The sequence below is a fragment of the Lepidochelys olivacea genome (assembly GCF_965140295.1).
Source record: "Lepidochelys olivacea isolate rLepOli2 genome assembly, chromosome: 1".
Taxonomy (NCBI): Eukaryota; Metazoa; Chordata; order Testudines; family Cheloniidae; genus Lepidochelys; species Lepidochelys olivacea.
The window spans coordinates 257965102-257985202 of record NC_140411.1 but is presented as its reverse complement, the minus strand read 5'-3'; the positions used below and the strand labels follow the sequence as shown (position 1 = coordinate 257985202).

The 20101-nt window shown below is 44.1% G+C and overlaps 1 protein-coding gene across 11 annotated transcripts in view; it reads left to right on the top strand.

Moving 5' to 3' along the window:
• The window catches only part of RBFOX2 (RNA binding fox-1 homolog 2), a 253683-nt gene that overhangs the window by 130926 nt on the left and 102656 nt on the right, over positions 1–20101 (top strand). Inside the window, exon 1 of one of the 11 annotated variants that reach the window (XM_084648117.1) lies at positions 7419–7645. The exons of the other annotated variants lie outside the window; for them this stretch is intronic. Within the exon in view, the coding sequence (XP_084504243.1) occupies positions 7619–7645 (27 nt within the window). The 5' untranslated portion in view covers positions 7419–7618. Of the gene's footprint in view, positions 1–7418; positions 7646–20101 lie in introns of those variants that run through there. 11 annotated transcript variants of the gene reach the window in all.

Below are 20101 nucleotides of genomic sequence, written 5' to 3'. Positions count from 1 at the left end.
TGACACTGCCCCAGTGATTGGGGCTGTCACCCCTTTGTGTTAATGGCTCCACAACATGAATGTTTGTCTCTGAGTTGACTGTAAAAATGACCATCACCTCACTTGTTCGATACATGTGATTTATCTATTGCAGTGTACTACAAGATATCATGGGTTTATGAGTTACAGCAGGGTAAATGCATGAGTCAAGCTGGCTATTGGGCTTGGGAGGCTGACTATACTTTGTGGGGCAGGGTTTGTTCTCTAGGTTTTCTAGGTAGTATTCTGGACTGATGTATGGTGAATTGTGATACACACAGGACTGTACACAGGAAACCAAGTACTCTTAATATTTGTAGGAGGTCGATTTGGATTCGTTTCTATTCCTGTCAGGGGTGTCTGCCCCTATTCCCTTTGTAGAATTTGTGGTGGCAGTGATTCTCTGGAAATGTCCTTATCTCTAGCATGTTTAATGTAACAGTTTCTCTCAGACATGGCTGTGGCTGAATAATCCATGTTTTTGTGACCTCCAGTTTGCAATATGGTTCATGGGACTACTGTTCAGAAGCACTTTGAAACTGTAGCTTGTGCTGAATATACCTTTTTGCTTATTTAGCAGATATTGCCATAGGCAGCATATTATATCAGTGCTCCACAGACTGCATTGGCTTCTTATTCACTTCTAGGTTCAATTCAGAGTGTTGATACTGACCCTTAAATCCCTATGTGTTTCGAGGCCTGGTTAACCAAGAAATCACCTTACTCTCTCTGTCCCTTCACAATATTTTAAATCAGCTAAGTGCCTAGGATAACATTTTTTAAATGTTGGGGGCTGACAGCAAGGTGCTTTCAGTAGAGGACTTTTGATTTTGGAGTATACTTTTTTTATTGATTCAGTAGAGCCCATTTTAAGCCAATCTGTTCTCTCAAGCTTCTGCCTGAGGTGGAGAACTTGGGGAATATTTGAATACTGAAATGTTAAATTCTGAGGCTGAGTTTCTAATTTTAGTTAAAATTGTCTGGTTAGAGATAACTGCCAAAGTTGTGCTTCACAATCTGAGCTTTCTTTTAAAGAAAGTCTGTTTCTAGCCTTTACAGTTTCAGAGAGAACTTTGGAAATCCAAACAAAATATAAACCAGTGTAATGTGCTATGCTTGAGTCTGCAGACATCCTGAAACAATAGCTTTGAGAGGCGTGAACTGCCCTATTCACCTCAGTCAGGGCCCTGAGACTCAAGAGTTCCGCAGCTATGGAGTTTGGCTCTTTTCCAAGATGTCATAGAATTCACCATTTTCCTGCAACTACCCCACCTGACATTTTGTTTTCTGCCTCCCTGCCCTGCCAGGTTGTGCCTGCCAACAACTGCCTCTTGCTCTCCAACTTTATTTCTGAGAGGGAGGTAATTGGATTACAGTGCATGCTTCAGGCACTGTTCCACTCAAGCAAGCAGTAGATGGTGAGGAAGCCAGAGCACCCAGAAGTAGTGTAGGCTGGTGAGCTAGGCAGCTTGAAGAACAGTGCAGCAGCAGCAACCTAGAAAGCCAAGGAGACAGGTCAGTTTACAGATATTCTCCCCCCTCCCCCCCCCCCCCCCCGTGCCCGCTTTCACTGGTAAACTTGAAGATGGTTCTGAATTTGGGCTCCAGGATAGCATTGTATGAGCCAAGGTCAGGGGAATGAAGCCAGGCCACATATAGGAAATAACAGTGACAAAAGCAAAATCCCCTCAAATAATTATAGATGACATTTACTCCAATAAGTATTTCCCATGATAAACATGATATGGTAGTGACTATCTATGGGTGATTTTTCTGCAAAGGCTGGAAGCAACAATGATGGGTTGAATAAAGTTATGGGCAAGTGCAGCAGGGGTTTGGACATGAACCAAAATGGTGAACGATTAATGGAAATCTACAGTGTGAATAACTAGTGGTAGATGGAACAATATTTCCTCATAAAGAAATCCGTGGAGTGACATGGAACTCCCCAGATGGTGCTACAAAGAACCAGATAGATCATTTCTGCATTTTAGGAAAGTTTTGCAGCTCTTTGGTCAATGTAGTTACTTTATATTGCTAAATTGAAGATCAATTTAGAGGATGAAGAAAGTTAAAAGAAGACCATGCATCAACAGTGCACAGTTAAAAGATTCAAATGCAACAAGTGCCTTTAAGCTTGAGGTGAAGAACAGGTTCAGTGTTCTAATGGAATCAACTGATGAAAACGAAGTAATTGATACTCTGTGGGAAAACTTCAGTTTGTGCTATCTAGAAAGTGCAAAGATAACTCTAGTGACAATGAAATCTAAAGGTGAAGAATGGATTAGCAATGCTACATGGGCAGCAGTGGAAAAGAAAAGTAATACAAAGCAAAAACACACGTATGCTAAGATATGTGCAGAGACAAGGAAATAGTGCTCCTGGGGGAATTCTGTGCTACTGCGTGTGTGCATAATTAATGAGCTGTACATATCTTTAATTTTTTGTGCAGAAAAAAGCTTCTGCTGAAATGTTGCTGTAGGTCCATCTTGTGACCACCGGAGGGCGCTGTGGCACAAGAACAGCAGCAGCTCCCAGCAGAAAATAACTTCTGCAGTTCCGCCTTTTGCCTACCAGAAGGTGCTGTGGTGATAGAACAAAGCAGCAACTCCCGGCCAGCTAGGGAAGAGAGAGAGCCGGTCTTCTTCGCAGCACCTGTCAGGTCAGGTCGGGAGACAGGGGCTGTGGGGAGGCAGACAGCGTGCGGTGCTGGGGATGATGGTCAGACAGGGGCTCATAAGGGCTAGTGGGAGAGGACAGACTGGGGCAGGGCCTGAATGGGAGTGGAGGCACAGGGCCACAGAGGGGAGGGAGGTACAGGGCCACATGGTGATGGGGGAGAGGGTGCAGAGCTAATAGGGATGGGGTGGCTAAGTGGGGGTACAGAGACACATGGGGACAGGGGAGTGGCTGAGTGGGGACACAGATACGTGGGGATGGGGGGAGTGGGTGTCTGAGTGGAGGAGGAGGGACACATGTGAACAGGGGGTCCAAGGACACATGGGGGTGCAGGAATACATGGGAACAGGGGCAGATGTGCCTGACTGAATGGGAGAGGCTAGGAGTCAGCCAGGATCTGCATGGGGGAAACTCCCTAATAATCCCTCCCTGCCACCAAAATTCTGTTCCATACTTTTCCCCACCCATACCTAACATCTCTCCAAGTTCACACCCAGGCTCCTTCCCAGCAATTTACTTCCCTCTCCTTCAGCTCCTCCATTACCCCTGACTCCCCCAAGCCTTTGCACTGCTTCTGAGGGGTGTGGGAAATATGGTTCTATATTGTAGTTTAAATGAATTATTACTCAGAGTTCTGTATTAATACGCGTAAGGAATCTATTTGTCAATAAACAGTTCCTGAATCTTTTTTTGTTGTCTGTATTGTTACAGATATTTGCTGACAGGTATTTTGAAATAAATGACCAAAAATAATTGAAACTGGTGTGATTATATTGTGTTGTTTTTGACACAATATGCAGAATTTTAAAATATTGTGCACAGAATTTTTAATTTTTTGTTGCAGAATTCCCCCGGGAGTAAAATAGCAAGAATACAGAATTCTAGATGAGAGACAGAAAGGAGAGCCAGGAGGGATACAGGGCATGTACTGATAGAAAATATTGAGAGGCTGAAGATACTAGCCAAAGAGGTGGCCGTATTACCTTGTATAAGACCATCAAACAGCTAACAGGAAAATTTAGCAATACTGGAGGCCCTATGAAAGACGCAAATAGGTAGACTCTTAGTACAGAAGAACAACAAAGGAAAAGATAGTCACAATATTTTCAGGTTGTTTTAAACAGATGAAGACCAAGCGAACTACTAGAAATATGTGATGAAGATTTACCACTGGAGCTTGATATTGATTTAGGTGATATTAAAATGGAAGACATTAGAAAAGTCATAAGTAAACTCAAAAATGGGAAAGCAGCTGGAGAAGACAGATCACAATACTGGAAGAGAGATGTTTAAAGCAAGTGATGAAACAACCCTCCAGTCTTGTGGTTTTGGCTAGAATATGGAATGAAGAAAAGACCCCAGTTCAGGGGAAGAGAGGCCTCAGAGTAAAATTGCCATAGAAGGGTGATCTACCTAATGGCAATATCTGGACAGGAATCACATTACTTTCAATGCCTGGGAAAAATCACATGCCACATCATCCTTCAATGTTTCAAGGAACAAATAGATCTCCAATTTATAGAGGAACAAGCAGGTTTTAGACCATTGAGATCATCTACAGACCATATTGTTTTCAGGCATATTATAAAACTAAGTGTGGAGCAGCAAGCACCTCTTAAGATCAATTTTATAGATTTCCAGAAGGCCTTTGACAGTGTACACTTCAATTCTTCAGTGTCTGAAGAATTATGGCATATTAGGGAACACCAGCAAAAATAATTGGAATAATCAGTTATCTATATGATGATGCCGAATGTACAGTCAGAGATGGTAACATTAGTCAGTGGTTTGCAGTGACACCTGGAATAAAGCAAGGGTGTATTTTGTTAACGCTGTTTGCACTAGTCATTGACTATGTCATGAGGAAAGTAACAACAGAAGGCAAATGAAGAATTTTATAGACAAGTGATAAAGCACAATTGGATTACCTCATTTTGCTGATGATAGTGTCCTGCTTAGTTCAACACATTGCTTAATGGAAGAGAAGACCCAGCTTTTGGTAGGCATAGCAAAACAGGTTGGTTTGTTTATCAACTGGAAGATTGTGTGTATGTACACACAATATATATAATAGCTATTAGTGTCCCAAAAGCAGCCCTCAGAATAGACTGAGAGACACTAGAAGAGGTAAAATGACTGCCTTATCTAGGGAGTGAGATGTACAATGATGGTGACCCAAAGTTATATATCAACATATCTCAAAAGCAGCAAACAACTTTCATAAACTTGAAAAGATTTGGAAAAGTAGCATAATGGGCGCTGATACGAATTTTAAATACTGGCATCATGTCTGTCCTCCATATGGAGCAGAGTCATGGAAATCTACAACAGAGAGAAGATAAGATGATCAACTCATTCTAAGTAAATGCCTGCAGAAGACCTTCAGAGGGCAATGGAAAAGAATTTCTGATGTTGCAAGCAACTCAAGTAGATCAAACCAACCTAAAGCATCAAACGTGGTAAGATGATGATGATAGACAGACATATTTAGGACATGATTTATGGATGCCACTGAGATGACTTCCACATCAAGTGATGATTTAGGTACTGCCTGGAAGGAGGAAAAAAGTGATCTAAAGAAACATGCAGAACAATAGAGAGAGAAGCCAAATGCATCACCATGACACTCAGAAGTCCAAACAGACCAGCAGAAGACCAAAATAAATGGCGGAAGCTGGTGGATGCCCTATACACCTGAGAGTGTAGGAGGATAAAGAGAGAAGTATTTTCCAACCGTAAGCCATAATTGTGTGTGTTAGCATGAACGTGAATGGATGGGGATGAAAGAATGAACAAATGTTGTTGCAGGATTTAGAGGTTGTTTCGGTGGAATTTGCTCCCATTTTACCACAGAGTGCATGGGGTCTTGGGTATAAGATATTTTGTTTGAAGGAGTGGCTTGCACAAGCACTGACTTTCCACCCCCATGCCACCCCTTCCCCCAAGGCCCCACCCCTGCCCTGCGTCTTCCCACTCCGCCCCTCCCCCAAGCGCGCTGTGTCCTTGCTCCTCCCCTCTCCCTCCCAGCCTCCCTCCATGCTGCCAAACAGCTGTTTGCGGCGGGTGGGAGGAAGGGGGGAGGTGCTGATCAGTGTGGCCCACCAGCTGGTGGGAGGCGCTGGAGGTGTGGAAGGGAGCTGATGGGGAGGCTGCTGGTGTGTGCTCAGCACCCACCATTTTTTCCACGTGGGTGCTCCAGCCCTGGAGCACCCATGGAGTCGGTGCCTGTGGTGGCTTGGAAGGGATTTTGTGCCCTGTTGGTTTTATTCTTGAGGAGAGGTGAAAGTGGTACGATGATAAGGAAGGATGGTTCAGTGGTTGACACTAATCTGGGATTTGGGAGACCTAGGTTCAATTCTTGGTTTGCTGCAGACTCCCTATGTGACCTTGGGCAAATCAATTGCTCTCTGCCTCTGGTCCCTTTCTGTAAAATGAGGATTATGGTATCTCACATGGGGTGTTGGAAGGATTAATATGTTAAAAATTATGGGGCACTCAGCTACTGTGGCTAAGGGGGCCAAATAAACACCTAAGATAGATGAAGAAGCCTGGGAAATAATTCAGTGATGTCCATAGTATGAAGGAAATACTATTAATGCAGACTTTTTCTTTGGCATTGCATCCAGTTTCATGTGTAATCTCTAATCCAGTCACTTTAATTTCTGTGATGGGGAGGTCTGTGTAAAAGTATCAGACTGTCAAACAATAGCTTTTCAGACGTGATCTCACGTTGCCAAGCTGTGTTTGATCCAGGACTCAGGTTGGCTTGGTAAAATAGAAGTGGTAGTTCCCTGGCCTAACATGGAACTGTTTGAAATCATGGGTACAAGTGGGCATGGGTACAAGTGATTTAGTTGGGGATTTGTCCTGCTTTGAGCAGGGGGTTGGACTAGATGACCTCCTGAGGTCCCTTCCTACCCTGATATTCTATGATATACAATATTTTAGTTTCACTTTCATGGGTCACATTTTGTCATATTGGAAAAAAAGATTTGTTTTGTTCTGTACGATACTGTTTGTTTCCATACTGCTAGATTTTTCTCTCTTCTTCCAGATGTGCCCATTGTTTAAGGATCAGATAGTTTTCAGTGCCACCTCTACCCTATTTGTTTATGGGGATTCTGCAGGCCTTATAGGGGACACACCTCAGGAAGTGTGTGTATTGGCAGTTGTGCCTTGGTTATTGTGGGGAATCCTTGCCACTTAAATACCATCTTCTAGGCACATTAGAAATATGAGACAACATTGTAGGCCTGTGCTTGACTGTAAATAAATATTTCATATGGCCAGCTGCAACATTTGTAACCTTCAGGGCAGTGGGCTCTTCACTGTGAGAGAAACTGTACTTGAGGGGGAAACCACCCTGTGCAGTTCTCAGGCTCGTTCTGTTTCAGTGATTAGCCTACCTTCCTGGTGCATCTCCGCTTGCCTACATGGGCACCCGCCCAATAGCTGAGCGCACACATGCCCATATACACCCCCCCCCTCTTTCCCCCAGCCCCACACACAGAGCGCGCACACTAGCTTCCAGAGGCGCAGCCTCCAAAAGGCCTCTCTGTGTCTCTGAGTTGGATGTGTCAGCAGGCCAGGCGGGGATGGAGGAGGAGGCGGGACCCTGCTCTGATTAATTACCTTAGGCATTCGGGGGTGGGGCTTCCATCAGCCATCTGGCTGAGATATGGGAGGGAGCTTGGGGGGGGGGGGGGAAGAGAGAGAGAGAGAGGGAGAGGCAGCCAGAGAGGAAGAGAAAAGAAAGGAAGAAACACTAGAGAAGAAAGGGAGGAAAACGGGCGAAAGGGAAAACCCCACAAGCTCGTAAGAGCCACACGAGGGCAGGGTGAAAAGCAAAGAGCCAGGAGGTTCTACCGCATCCGGCTCGAACGTTTTTTTCCTCCCACTTGTCTCTACTCCGGTTTGGTTTATGGAGAAAAAGAAAATGGTAACTCAGGTAAGGTTTGTGTTCCCTGCTGCTGTCTACTGTCTCCCCCTGCAACTCTGAATAGCGGGGAATTAAGAGTCTTCCTGCAGAGCTCTCGCCTGCTGGAAAAAGCAGCTTTTAGTGTGCTGAGCTGCAGGACGATTGAGCTGCATGTGTGTGTGTGTAGCTACCCCCTCCACCCCTGCTCCATAGCAGATTCCTGTTTCCTGTGCTGTGCAGCTGCAGCTCAGGAAAGACCCTGTGGGGATTTGTCTACCTCTTTGTCTTGATGTTGAGAGGGAGGGAGAGGGACTGCAGAGGTACGGAGGGATTCTCACAGAACTGCCATGGAACGAGGGGTTTCGCTTTCCAGGTTCACAGGAGATTTTGCATGAGTAGGACCTCACTCCCTTTTACCGCTCCTATTTTGGCTTGGGAGCTGGAATTTAACTCCTTCACTCAATGGCTGGGGTGTCTTGTGGAGAGCAATTCATTTTTTGGCTCTGTTGGCAGCACAGGCCCCAGCAGATGGGGGTCCTCTGCATATTTACGGGGCAGGGGATTTGAAGCCCCTTGTCTTCAACAACTAATTTAGCTTTTTAGTGCCCTCTAGAGAGCAGAGTGCATGGGGGGGGCATATGTATATCTTCTTTCAAGCTAGGCTAAACCTGCATTTTAATGGCTTGTTTCTGACAAGCAGAAAGGTAAACATCCCCCTCCCACCATGTCATCAGGTGGCTCTGCTGGTTACCCTCCAAGCGATGGACCCTTCTTTAAGGGATGTAAAAATGGGAATGGGACGGATTACAGTTTAGGAAGGAGAACGTGCTTGTGTTGAGGGCAACTGACATTTGTGAGGGAATTTACCTAGGGTCTGGAGCCATCATCTTTCTCCCACCCTGTGAGGGGATTTAATCAGACAGTGCCCACCTTTTAAGGCCACTACTTGTTTTAGGATTTTTTGGCATGGAATCACCAAGTCGCCGCCGTAGGGAGAGGGTAAGGAGAAGAGGAGGGAGGGAGGAAGTGGCATCGCAGGAGCTGGAATCCTTTACCGTTTGACATTATATAATGCCCTGCAGTGCCATGCAGAGCCGGAAACCTTTGGGGGATATTCCCAACGGGAGTGGGGGTGGAGGAGAGGTCTAGCGGAGGGAACTTTTCATCAGATCTGGGGTTGGTGAATACCGTTTTTCTTTGGAGCTTTGCATTATTTGGAAAACATTCCAATTTCACATGTACACATCCATTCTTTGCTCCCCTTAGCTCTAACTGGATACATGTTTGTTACGAACATTGCTGAGACTGTGCCTGTCCCAACGCAAGGGGACATTTCATAGATATTTGGCTTAGTATGGGACAGCCACAAGAAGTGGTGATACCAGCTTTGACCCCTTCATTCTCTCTCGCCTTGCACTGACTGTCAATGGCTAAAAGATAGGAAGGTCTCTGTCCACTCTAAGGCATTTTTGAAGGCTCCCAGTCCCCAGTCCTCTCTTCTGCTTTCGCTGTCATAGTCGGCATCTCCATCAGTGTGCCCTTTCATTCAGACCAGGGTTTCCAGTGATCTCCTGAGACTTTCTGCCTCGGTGTAGGTACTGAATGGTCCTAAAACTGTGCTTCAACAGTCAGTGTCCAGTTGTGTGTAGCTGTGGTGTGCCTGTAGAATGTGGAGTTATTGTACAGTTGTATGTACATAGCCTGTGTTCCTCCGTGTATGTGTGGGGAGAGGGGATACCATGTTTGTGTGTATGTGATGTGTCCTTATTATGTGTAGTTATTGTGCACGTAGTCTGTGTCTATATTGTGTGTGTGTATGTACAGTTGTGCATGTGTGCCCCCAATTACAAGTGTGTACAGTAAGTGTGTGCATATGACCAGAAAACCGGAGACGGAACGTAGGCATAGAGATATGCAGAAGCTTGGAAGGATAGGATTCTTGTTATACAATGTTAAACAGAAAAATTATAAACCTATCAACGGGTTCTGGGGACACCCTAGTAAACCAGATGGGGGAAGTCTGGCCTATTGCTTTTCCCAAAGAACCATTAATTCACAGGCGTGTGGGAGAAGATGTCAAACTCATGAATTACTAGTCTTGGTTGACCTTGAATTACAATGTCTTAAGTGTGTGTAATTTCAAGGATACATTTGCTGGGTGTAAGTTGCATGTTTACATTCTGATATGAGAGAAATCCAAATTAAAATAACCAGAAGGGTCTGAAAGCTCAGGCTTCATCTTTCTCTGAGGGTCTCTGAATGATTGGTATCGATTTACTGAAATGTAGGAACAGTGGGGTAAGTTTGTCCATTAAGTACTGCCATATTTTAGGGAGACTGCATGGGTTGCTTAAAATCTGGCCCTATATGTTACTTTGCTGCAGGTTTGGGGAGTTACATGGTCTAGAATGACAGGTTTCAGAGTAGCAGCCGTGTTAGTCTGTATCTGCAAAAAGAAAAGGAGTACTTGTGGCACCTTAGAGACTAACAAATTTATTTGAGCATAAGCTTTCGTGAGCTACAGCTCACTGAGTCCGATGAAGTGAGCTGTAGCTCACGAAAGCTTATGCTCAAATAAATTTATTAGTCTCTAAGGTGCCACAAGTACTCCTTTTCTTTTTATGGTCTAGAATAACCTGGCATACAGAACAACATCCTCGCCCACATTATTCTTACTGAGTTGTCAGGTTCTGTGTATTGCAGTGACCCTGTTCAAAGCCTGTGAGTGAAAGCCCTGTTTATTCCAGTGGGACTTTGAACCTTTGTGTATGAAAAGCAAGTGATTTGTGTTAAACTTATAGCAGTCTCTTTGTGTAGAGCTGTCATATTCACACACACTATCTGCTGCACACCCGCTTTTTGGAACATCTCAAAACAGTGTAGTGTGGTTTGCTATATTTTAGGGAACAAGCTCCCCAATCTCCCTGGAAGTGCGAGAGTGAGATTAGATGTATGAAGGGCCATTTAAAAAAACAAAAATGGGAGGAGATCGGGGCTAGAAATAGTGATGGGTAGAAACAGGAGATTCTGGTATGCTTTTAAAATAGGAAATCAAGATTGCTAATGAGAATTTAAGCTCCAGTTCATTAGCAGAATGTGCCCTGATTCCCTTAATCCTTAATCAGTGAAAATGAGTATAAACCAGGCCCAGTATGTCATGTGCTAATTGCAGATGAAAGGGAAAGTCTTGGGTGGAGAGGAAAAGATTATATGTTAAAGGGCTTTTCTCTCTGCAGTGCATGGTAAGATTGCTAGCTTCTGTGAAACACAAAGCCCTCCCTTTCTTGGACAGCCCTGTGCCGTGCTGGCGTTTTCCTTAGAATCTGTTTCCCATCAGGGCTGAGAGAGGGGGAAGGTATTGAACATCTGGGAAAAGAGTAAAGGGGGCTGCTGTCCCTTTAAGGAGTTCGGCAAGCCCATGTGGCAGCAGGCAATTCTGGAGTGTATTCCTTTGTAATGAATCACCCGTTCCATTGTTTGCTCCCCCCCTCTTCTGTAGCTTGGAGGGATGGAGCCTTTCACCTGGGCTGCTGCTTGCTCACGGTTTGTGTTCCTAGGTGGGGGGAGGGGATGTTTGCTGTAATTAAAGCCAGACACAAGAGAGCTGCTTTCTTCGAACTTCAGTGCCCCTTTTTCTCTCTCAACATGTCATGGAGTAGGGGGTGGCAGCTCTGCATTTTGTGGCGAGCATAGGCAGTAGCATCTGAGGGTCTGGCATTCTTTTTCGTGTGAGTCCTGGATCTCCTTGTAGGATTACTAGTCTCCATTTTGTGACACCATCAGAAGTGACTTCACTCCATTCTCTGCCAGCATGCCCCCCCCCCCCCCCCCCCAGGACCCCTCTGAGACTCCAGCTAGCACCGTTTATCTTGGCACGGGCTTGACTTACTGCGCTCTGTCCAGGACTCAGAGAGGTGGTGGGGTTTGTGGGTTTGAGACTAATTTATGTTCCTGTTAAAACGGACTAGCAGCAGCCTCATTTTTTCCAGAGATTGTTCCTTCCCTTCCCCCTTCTATAACCCTTTCCTATCCAGGCCCGCGCCACGCCAGTCTGAGACACAGCCCTCTGCAGCCAGAAGTTGCTCACCCAGTCTCTGCTTTTTTTGAAAACAATTCCAGAGCTCCTTAAATGGATATCGTATTTGAATCAGAGCAGCTTTCTGACTCATTAAAGGCCTCTCTCTGTGTGCCCATCTCATTCCTTTGCCTCAATCTCTCTTCCTATCTTTCCCAACCCACCCTTACAGTAATGACCAGATAAAATGGACCTCCTTTGTCTGAACTGTCTGTAAGGAAGACTCAGTCCTAGGACAACTCTACTTTCTCTTACACTGTGTGGTGAGATCCCCCCCCCCCAGTTGTAAGCTGCCAAATCCCTCTTTCCCCCCTTTAAACACCTCTTCTCCCCCCTATTGTATGGTGAATGGCTTTAAATTCTCCCTGTTCCTTCACAAGCGCCCCTCCCTAGATGATATTACTGCTCTCCTCTAGCCTACCCGCACCCTTTTTGCTGTATGGCGTCGGCGTCTCCATCTCCCCTGGGCAAGCTCTCTTCTCTGCTGTTCAGTTTGGGGTCTCTTTCACCATGTGCACAGACTATCTGAAAGCCTTTGTACTTCTCTTGTCTCTAGGGCTCATGTTCATGGTATTCTTTTTGTCCTGAAAACGGTCCCCGTTGAAATATACACTGCTTTTGTGCCTGTGGCATTTCCTTGTCTCTCCTCATTTTCCCTGGTTTGTCCTAGGACTTTTTTCAAATGCTGCAGAGACAATGTTGGCAGTGGAGGGATGTGTATGTGCGTACACCCGCGCACACGTGTGAGTGAGAATAGGAGTCCTAGCAGGTCATTTTTCCAACAGAACGTCCCAAAGAGGAATCTAGTAATGAATCTTCAGCTCACTTTCCTGGTGTAGGGTCCGACTTGCTGGGTATATGGGCCTTTGGTTTGTTTCCTTAGGTGTAGGAATATTTTATAGAGTGTTTATTGCATTTAGAGGAAGAACTTAAAAATCAGTGGGGCCTATAGGAACCTAGAGAGTGCATTGAAAGACCTATTCTCTGCACCACCCCGTTGAGGACTTTCAGGCACATTTGAGCAGAGTGCAAACTGCTCCAGGCACTCACTTAGCAGCCTCAGGATGGCAGACGCTGCATTTAATCATCCCTAAGCAGTGAGGTGGTGGGAAGAGGAATTTGATACAGCCATACCATTTGCTCAATTCCTGGTCTCAGGAATTAACTATTTCATTTAGCACGTTTCTACTTTGGAAGACAAAGGTGACTTAGTGGTTGGTGCCCAGGATAGCGAATTAGGAGAGTGGGGTTCTTAGGCTCATGGTGAAACACATTGTTATCAGATTAAAAGTGCTATGTAAACGCAAAGTATTGTTTTTTGTTATTACTTCAAGAAGTGATCCCAACATGAAAGATCCAAATGTATTGCTTATTGGGCTTGGTGAGTTAGCAAGAGCCATTTGAGGATAGGGACCCTTTGGTGCCTTCTGTATGTCTTTTGGCCATGTGAACAAAACATGAGCTCTTTGTGACGAGTGGAATTTCAGTGAATTAGTATTGGACATCTACTTACTGCAAAGCAGGACCTACTGCTGCCAGAGGGAAATAATGAGAAGGCAGAATGTCCTGGCTAACAGACATTTGTGTGAGGATGAACTCCATTTTCAAACTAGCTTTTACAGGTAAAGTGATAGAGCTCATGCGTCAGATTCTGGAGACAATTTCAGTGGGAGATGCATCTGTTCATTTGTGGATTTGTAGAACAAAGTAGTATACTCTATTCTCCTTTCTTTCCTCTTACCCTCACTGTTACCATTTACTAGTTGGCTTCTTAGGTCACAGAATTCAGGTTTCAGTACAGGGAGTAGAAGCAATCAAATGGCTTCATGGTGGGGCACACAGATGGAAGAAGTTTGCTTGTTAAAAAAAACCTCATAGATTTAAAAGGAATGTAGTCAGGTGCTCTCCCTATTTCTCATTTTTTCTGGAACCTGAAAACAAATCTTACCTTCGTACTACATCTGTTTTCCATCTACATTATGTGAAACTGCTCTGATTTGTTGTTGTAGGGTTATCTATGATCTCTATGCTGTGCAGATTTTTTTTTTTTTTTTTTTTTTGGCTTGCTAGTGAATGTTGGTTTGTGGTTTGTGAGAGCGGGAGTTGCATATATTGTTTCTGTAGGGTTGTTCTCAGATACGAGAGCTACTAATGCTGACTTGTTTTCTTCTAGAAAAAAGAGCATTGAAACTTTTTGAAAAATAAAGAATTGAATGGACTTTGCAAATAAATGGAAAAGAAATCAGTTGGGACAATATCAGGCCTGTTCAGTGACAGTATGCTTTTTCAAAATGTCTGATTTCTTTTCGCCCTACCAAATTCAGTCTGTTTATGTAATTCATATTAATATTTCACACAAAAACAATGTTAAAAGAGCAATATTAAGGTTGCAAAGTCAAGCACTCAAAAATCACAACATACCAGAGTTAAGTTTGTTTGTGCAAACTTAATTTGGCCCCCTTGTACAGTATGCATTATGAAACAGTCTTTAGCTACGTGATCTCATACAATTTTTTCCACAGAAAAGAGAGAGAAGGTTTTGAAAAAACCAACAAAATTCCATCATGTGGGATCATATTGACGCAAAAATGGATCACGTTGGAACCTTTAGATCTACCATTCTGACCTCTGCCACTTGAGCTAAGGGAGTAACTGATACCAGTAGTAGGTGGACCAATCCTAGAGGGAAATGAGACACAGGCTTTGCCAGTGGGTTTCATAGCTATTTGCTGACAGCACAGGAATGGTGGACTCAGGAATCTTGGATTCTGTTTCAGGCTCTGGAGGGGTGGGGGCTTTAGCGGGCGCAGATTCTAATGCTTATTTCCTCAACCATGACCCCTTCTACCTTGTCCCCTCCAGCCTGTCCATATCCAAGTCCTGTCTCTGCCCCACCCTTGGCTACTAATCCCAATCCCTGCTGCCCAGCCAGTCCCAGTTCCCCTCCTCCTGGCTCCTTGATCCAATCTCTCTCTCCTCCACCCCGCTTCCAGTCACCAGGGGCTCTCTTCCCCACCAGCCCACATTCCCCATCCCCACTGGTTTCCAGTCCCATTCTCCTTCTCTGGATCCCTTGTCCAATTTCAGAATGTCTCCCCTCTTCTCCGGCTCCTAGTCTCCTTGGCTGACTCCCAGCCCCAGTCTCTCATTGTGACTCCTGTCCTAGTCTGTTTGCTCAGCCAGTTTCGGTCTTCCCCCGCAACTCTGTCTGCCATCCCCCGGTTCCTTGTACCAATCTACTCTCACTCCCTTGTTCTCCCCCAGCAGATCTGGCTCTTGCCCCCTCTGCATTCTAATCAGGCAGCTTCCTTCTCCACTCTGCCTGGGCCCAGTAGAAGGGTCAAGGAGAACACAGGAACGAGGGTCTCCCCTGCTATCTCTTCAGGTGCCGAGAGCTGGACTCAGACCCAGCATATGGCCTGCAACAGTTGAGAGCTGCAATCACAGTGAAGGTCCTGCTCTGCTCCAGGCTGGAGCATGCCTATTGCAGATGGAATCTTCCTGGAATTTAGTTGCTAAAATCTAAGAATTCTCAAACCAGCATGTGCCAACTGTGATTCCTCCCCCCGGACTATAATTTGGCCAAGATTGGATGGATTTTCAAAGGAATGGAATAGACTTTCAAAAATATTCAGCCTGAGGCAGACATGTGGCATGGAAAACTTCAAATAGTTAATTTGGCAAAGTTATAAGTAACTGAAGACAGGGCCTGATAATGGGAAGTGCTGGGCAGCCTTAATGATAGGCACTAGTACTAGCCTTGCCTATAATTGGCTTGGCAAAATTCAATTTTTATTTTTTAAATAATTTTGATGGATAATAGTTTACTTTTAATTTTTTTCCCTATTTTTATCTTTTTACATTTTCAGTTGTGCAAAAATATGTGTGTTAAGCATTTCCCCAAGTTGATCCATATAAATGTTCACAGTTGTGGGAAATTTTGGGGGGTGTCAAACAGTAATTATTTAGTGACAGTAGGCATGGATTCAAAAAGTTAAAGCTTTAGAACTGTTAAAAACACAAATTATCAACATCACATGTCAAAACAAACACAAATATCCTTAAAGAAAACTCTAAGTTCTCAAGCAGATTTTTCTTACTTTGCCTATTTGTAAATTTTGATTATTGATGGAAATATATTTTCATTGGTTTGTGTGTACAGGGAAATTGACATTTATCAACATTTACCAATACAAATCTAATGTTTTCAAGACCGTCTATAATTACTTTTACCTCAAATGCAGTAGAACCTCAGAGTTTCAAACACCTCAGGAATGGAGGTTGTACATAACTCTGAAACGTTTGTAATGCTGAACAAAACGTTATGTTCTTTGTAAAGTTTACAACTGAACATTGACTTAATACAGCTTTGAAACTTTACTATGCAGAAGAAAAATGCTGCTTTCCCTTAATTGTTTTAGTACTTTGTTTAACACAGTACTGTACTGTATTTGCTTTTTATGAGGGGTGCGTCTACTGCTGCCTGATTGTGTACTTCTGGTTCTAAATGAGGTGTGTGGTTGACTGGTCAGTTTTAACTCTGAGGTCCTACTATAGTCCCAGAGTACTGTATATAGCCTGTAAAGTACAATCCAGTTATCTGAGAGTGCAAGGGGACACTACAACTTTAGGGCAATTGGGAGGGCAGCCTAGCTAGCAACCTTTAAGGACTACACTTAGGTTGAGGAACCCTGAGTGCAGTTAGAGCCATTCTGCTTCCTTAAGGTTCATAGATTTTGAAGTTGTGGTCCTGCAGACTTTAGAAGTTGTGCACGGTGAGGCCCTGGTCCCACAAAGCTTCCAAATTTTGGAGAGCAAATTTGACTTCCAGATAACTGTTTTTGATTGATCGAGTTTTAGACATCAGAGTTTGACTTAAGCAGTACATACAATACCACTCCGATTCACCTTTGAGTTTATCTTCTCCTTGTATAAAAGCCTATCTCACCCTCCAATCCCTAAATCGTTGCTAGGCTTAAAATATTTGCAAGAAGTATGAGAGGCTCACCTAAGACTGGGCTCACGTTTTTTTGGACAGCATCAATCCTCTATGGTGCACATATCCCTAAAACTTATGTTGTCTTTAATTTGTTTTGTTGTCCTTCTCTGGATCTTTTCTTGTTTTTGTTGTGTCCTATGTAACATTTGAAGTGCGATGACCAAAACAGAACACACTACTCAAAGTGAGCACAGTTAAGGAGAGTGGGAAAGGCATTTGTTTTTCAACCAGCCCCCTTTTTGAGAAAGATCTGTCTCTGTAGCGCTAATTGGAAAGTGTAGTACAGACAGGAACAAAAGTCAGCCATTTAAATAGGCTGAATTTGATATCCATAGTTTCCTACAAGGAATTTCTTCCAGACTGACTAGATTAGACAATAGAAGAGGGGAAGGTGGCTCTTGAGGGATCCAGGAACTTGTTGACTCCCTGTGAACTGGTGAGATTTTGTGGAACATTAGCTTTGTTTAGTGTTTAACTGTCCGTATTTAATTCACACTATGTTGGTGTAAGTTTTCCTCGTTTTTCTTTCTGTGGGTCTTTAAACACCATCTTTCACCTTGCTGTATTTACCAAATGCAACTTTGTGAAGCTCATTTTCTGTTAAGCTGAAGCCCCTCAATGTCATCATGGCAGTGTAAAGGGACAGAACTTTACTCTGGGGAATTCCCTCCATGTAAGGGGGCTACACAAGTGTAGTCCCTAGAGTAGAGGACAGGGAGAAAAGGGGGCTGATCAGAGTTGAGGAGGGGGCATGGTGGGAAGCACACTATGCTTTGGCTGTTCTCTGCTTCCCATGTAGGGCTGTCAACTTTCTAAAACTGAACACCATAGCCCTGCCCCTTCCCAGAGGCCTGGCCCACTGCCTCACCCCTTCCTTGGGGTCCCGCTCCCACTCACTATATTTGCCCTCCCTCTTCCCCACCCTCACTCACTTTCACTGGGCTGGGGCAGGGGGTTGGGGTGTGGGAGGGAGTGAGGGCTCTAACTGGGGGCGGGGGCTCCGGGCCAGAAATGAGGGGTTCAGAGTGTGGGAGGGGGCTCTGGATTTGGGGGGGGCCTCAGGCCTGGGGCAGGGGGTTGGGGCGCGGGCTTACCTCAGGTGGCTCCCGGTTAGCGGCTCAGCAGGGCTAAGGCACGCTCCCTGCTTGTCCTGGCTCCGCGCTGCGCCGCGGAAGTGGCCAGCGAGTCCGGCTCCTAGGCGGGGGGCCAGGAGGCTCCGTGCAATGCTCTTGCAGGCATGGCATTGCCCCCCCAGCTCCTATTGGCCCTCCCACCGCCTAGGAGCTGGGTCTGCTGGCTGTTTCTGGGACTCAGTGTGGTGCCAGGACAGGTAGGGGCTTTCATGCCTTAGACCCTCAGCACCACTGACCAGACTTTTGATGGCCAGGTCGGCAGTGTTGACCGGAGCCGCCAGGGTCCCTTTTCGACCAGGCATTCCAATAGAAAACCGAACACCTGGCAACCCTATCCCCATGGCCTTTATGAGGACATGGGAAATGGAGTGTAAGTTAGAGCAGCAATAAAGATACCCTCATGCCAGGGCCCAGTCAGTTTCTCAAATGGCTCAAGAATATAGTGAGTGCAAAGGTAGTTTAAAGCTATTTTTCGATCCCATGCCCTGCCCAATATTCACTGTGTCACTGTGCTCAGAATTGACCCCTGTGTGTGGAACAGTTTAGATCCCCATTTTCTGTAGTAACCCCAGAACTTCCAAGATATTGCAGGTTGGCGTGCCATAAGTGTTGAGAGGGCAGGATTACCCAATAGGAAGCATATTAGATAGACAAATGCAGACCAAACTACAGAGGTCTTAGGCGTTCTGAAGGCCTGGTTTTACCAAATTAAGCTAAATCTAAATAAACTAGGTTTAAAGATGAGATCTGAGAAGGAGACTCTTAATTAGCTTGGAAATTGAGCGGCCTCTTGCAATGGTTATTGAAGGTCTGAGAAAGGAAGCAGGGAGAAAGATGAACCAGAAGTTTGAGACTCCAGATTCATTGTCAGGAATTTAGGCAGTCCATTGGCCCCAAAAAAACTGTTTGATGTGAGGCCAGAAGTCCTCTCCAGCAACTGAATCCCATCAGGAATTCTGTATCCCTCAGCCAAACCTCTGACCAAAGCTGAAGTAGCCAAAGAAGCCTAGTGAGTGAATGTGTGTGTGTGTTGGGGGGGGAGGGAACTCTGGGAAATTAACAAAGGAAAAGAAATATCTAATGATTAAATAAGTAATGGAGAACTTCAAATATTTGTGGGGGCTGTAAAGGGAGATGGCTTTTATTGATTCAGACAGATCATAGAAGGCAGCAGTGACTTCAAAATTTGAAATGTTCCCCAAGGTTAGCCAGGAGGATACTGTACATTGCCATACAACTGTGCCAAGTTACTATCTGGCAGAAGCCTGGGGGGAAAGAGTCTGATGGCAGAGAAAGCTGGTTTAGGGTAACATAGTAAATGCATAACTGTGATAGTCTCCATGCTAACATTTTGGTAATTTTGGCAGATGAGTGATAGTATACAAGGAATCATGAGACAAGGTAGGTGGTTTGCCATGATTCCTGAAAATGCTTAAACTCGCTGGCAATGAACTAGAGGAAGATATAAAAGCAGTGTATTATGTCATCCCATCTTATCTTAAGTGTATTTGGAGAATCACACATTTAAATAAATGTCAATATTTAATTCCTGGATTGAAAGTAGATCTTCCACAAGCAGGGTGGATTGATTTAAATAATCAATTTTAGTCTTGTTTTACATTTGTACTTTTAAATTATTTTCCTAAATAGAGGTTGATTTCTCATTACTTGATAACCATTAAAACATGTTGATTTGTAATTAAATATAGCTTTACAACAAAATTGATACTACTTTTTGCTAACCAGGACGATCTAGTGTATCTAGCAATACACATTTATTTAAGCAGCTGTATGGCTTACTGTACATTTATTCAGATTCTGAATTTTTACACGTTTATTATGTTAGAAAATGGTGAAAGATGCATTTCTTATTTAGATTAATTTTTAGTCATTTGTGTTATGCTTTATTTGGATTGAAATTGGAATTCAATTAAAATGCACAAAAACAGCATTTTAAATTTTTTTTTATTACTTAAATGAAAGTACCTTAAATACACTGAGTACATTAAAAAAAAAAGTTTATCAATGCATGTTTTGCTTTTAAAATTAATTGATTATTTTAAAAAAAGGATTCTGGCCATGATTAAGGCTCCTAGGTGCTACAATAATACAAAACAATAATAATAATAATAAATATAATCTGTAGTTAATGAACTCAATAGCTTGTTTCTGGTTGTCCTGTCCTTTAAGATTTTAGAACTAATAGATCTCATCCTCTTGCACCTCGTTTTTATTCAGACTGGAAGAGGAAAACAAGCTTTCCTTCTTTTTCACTCTCA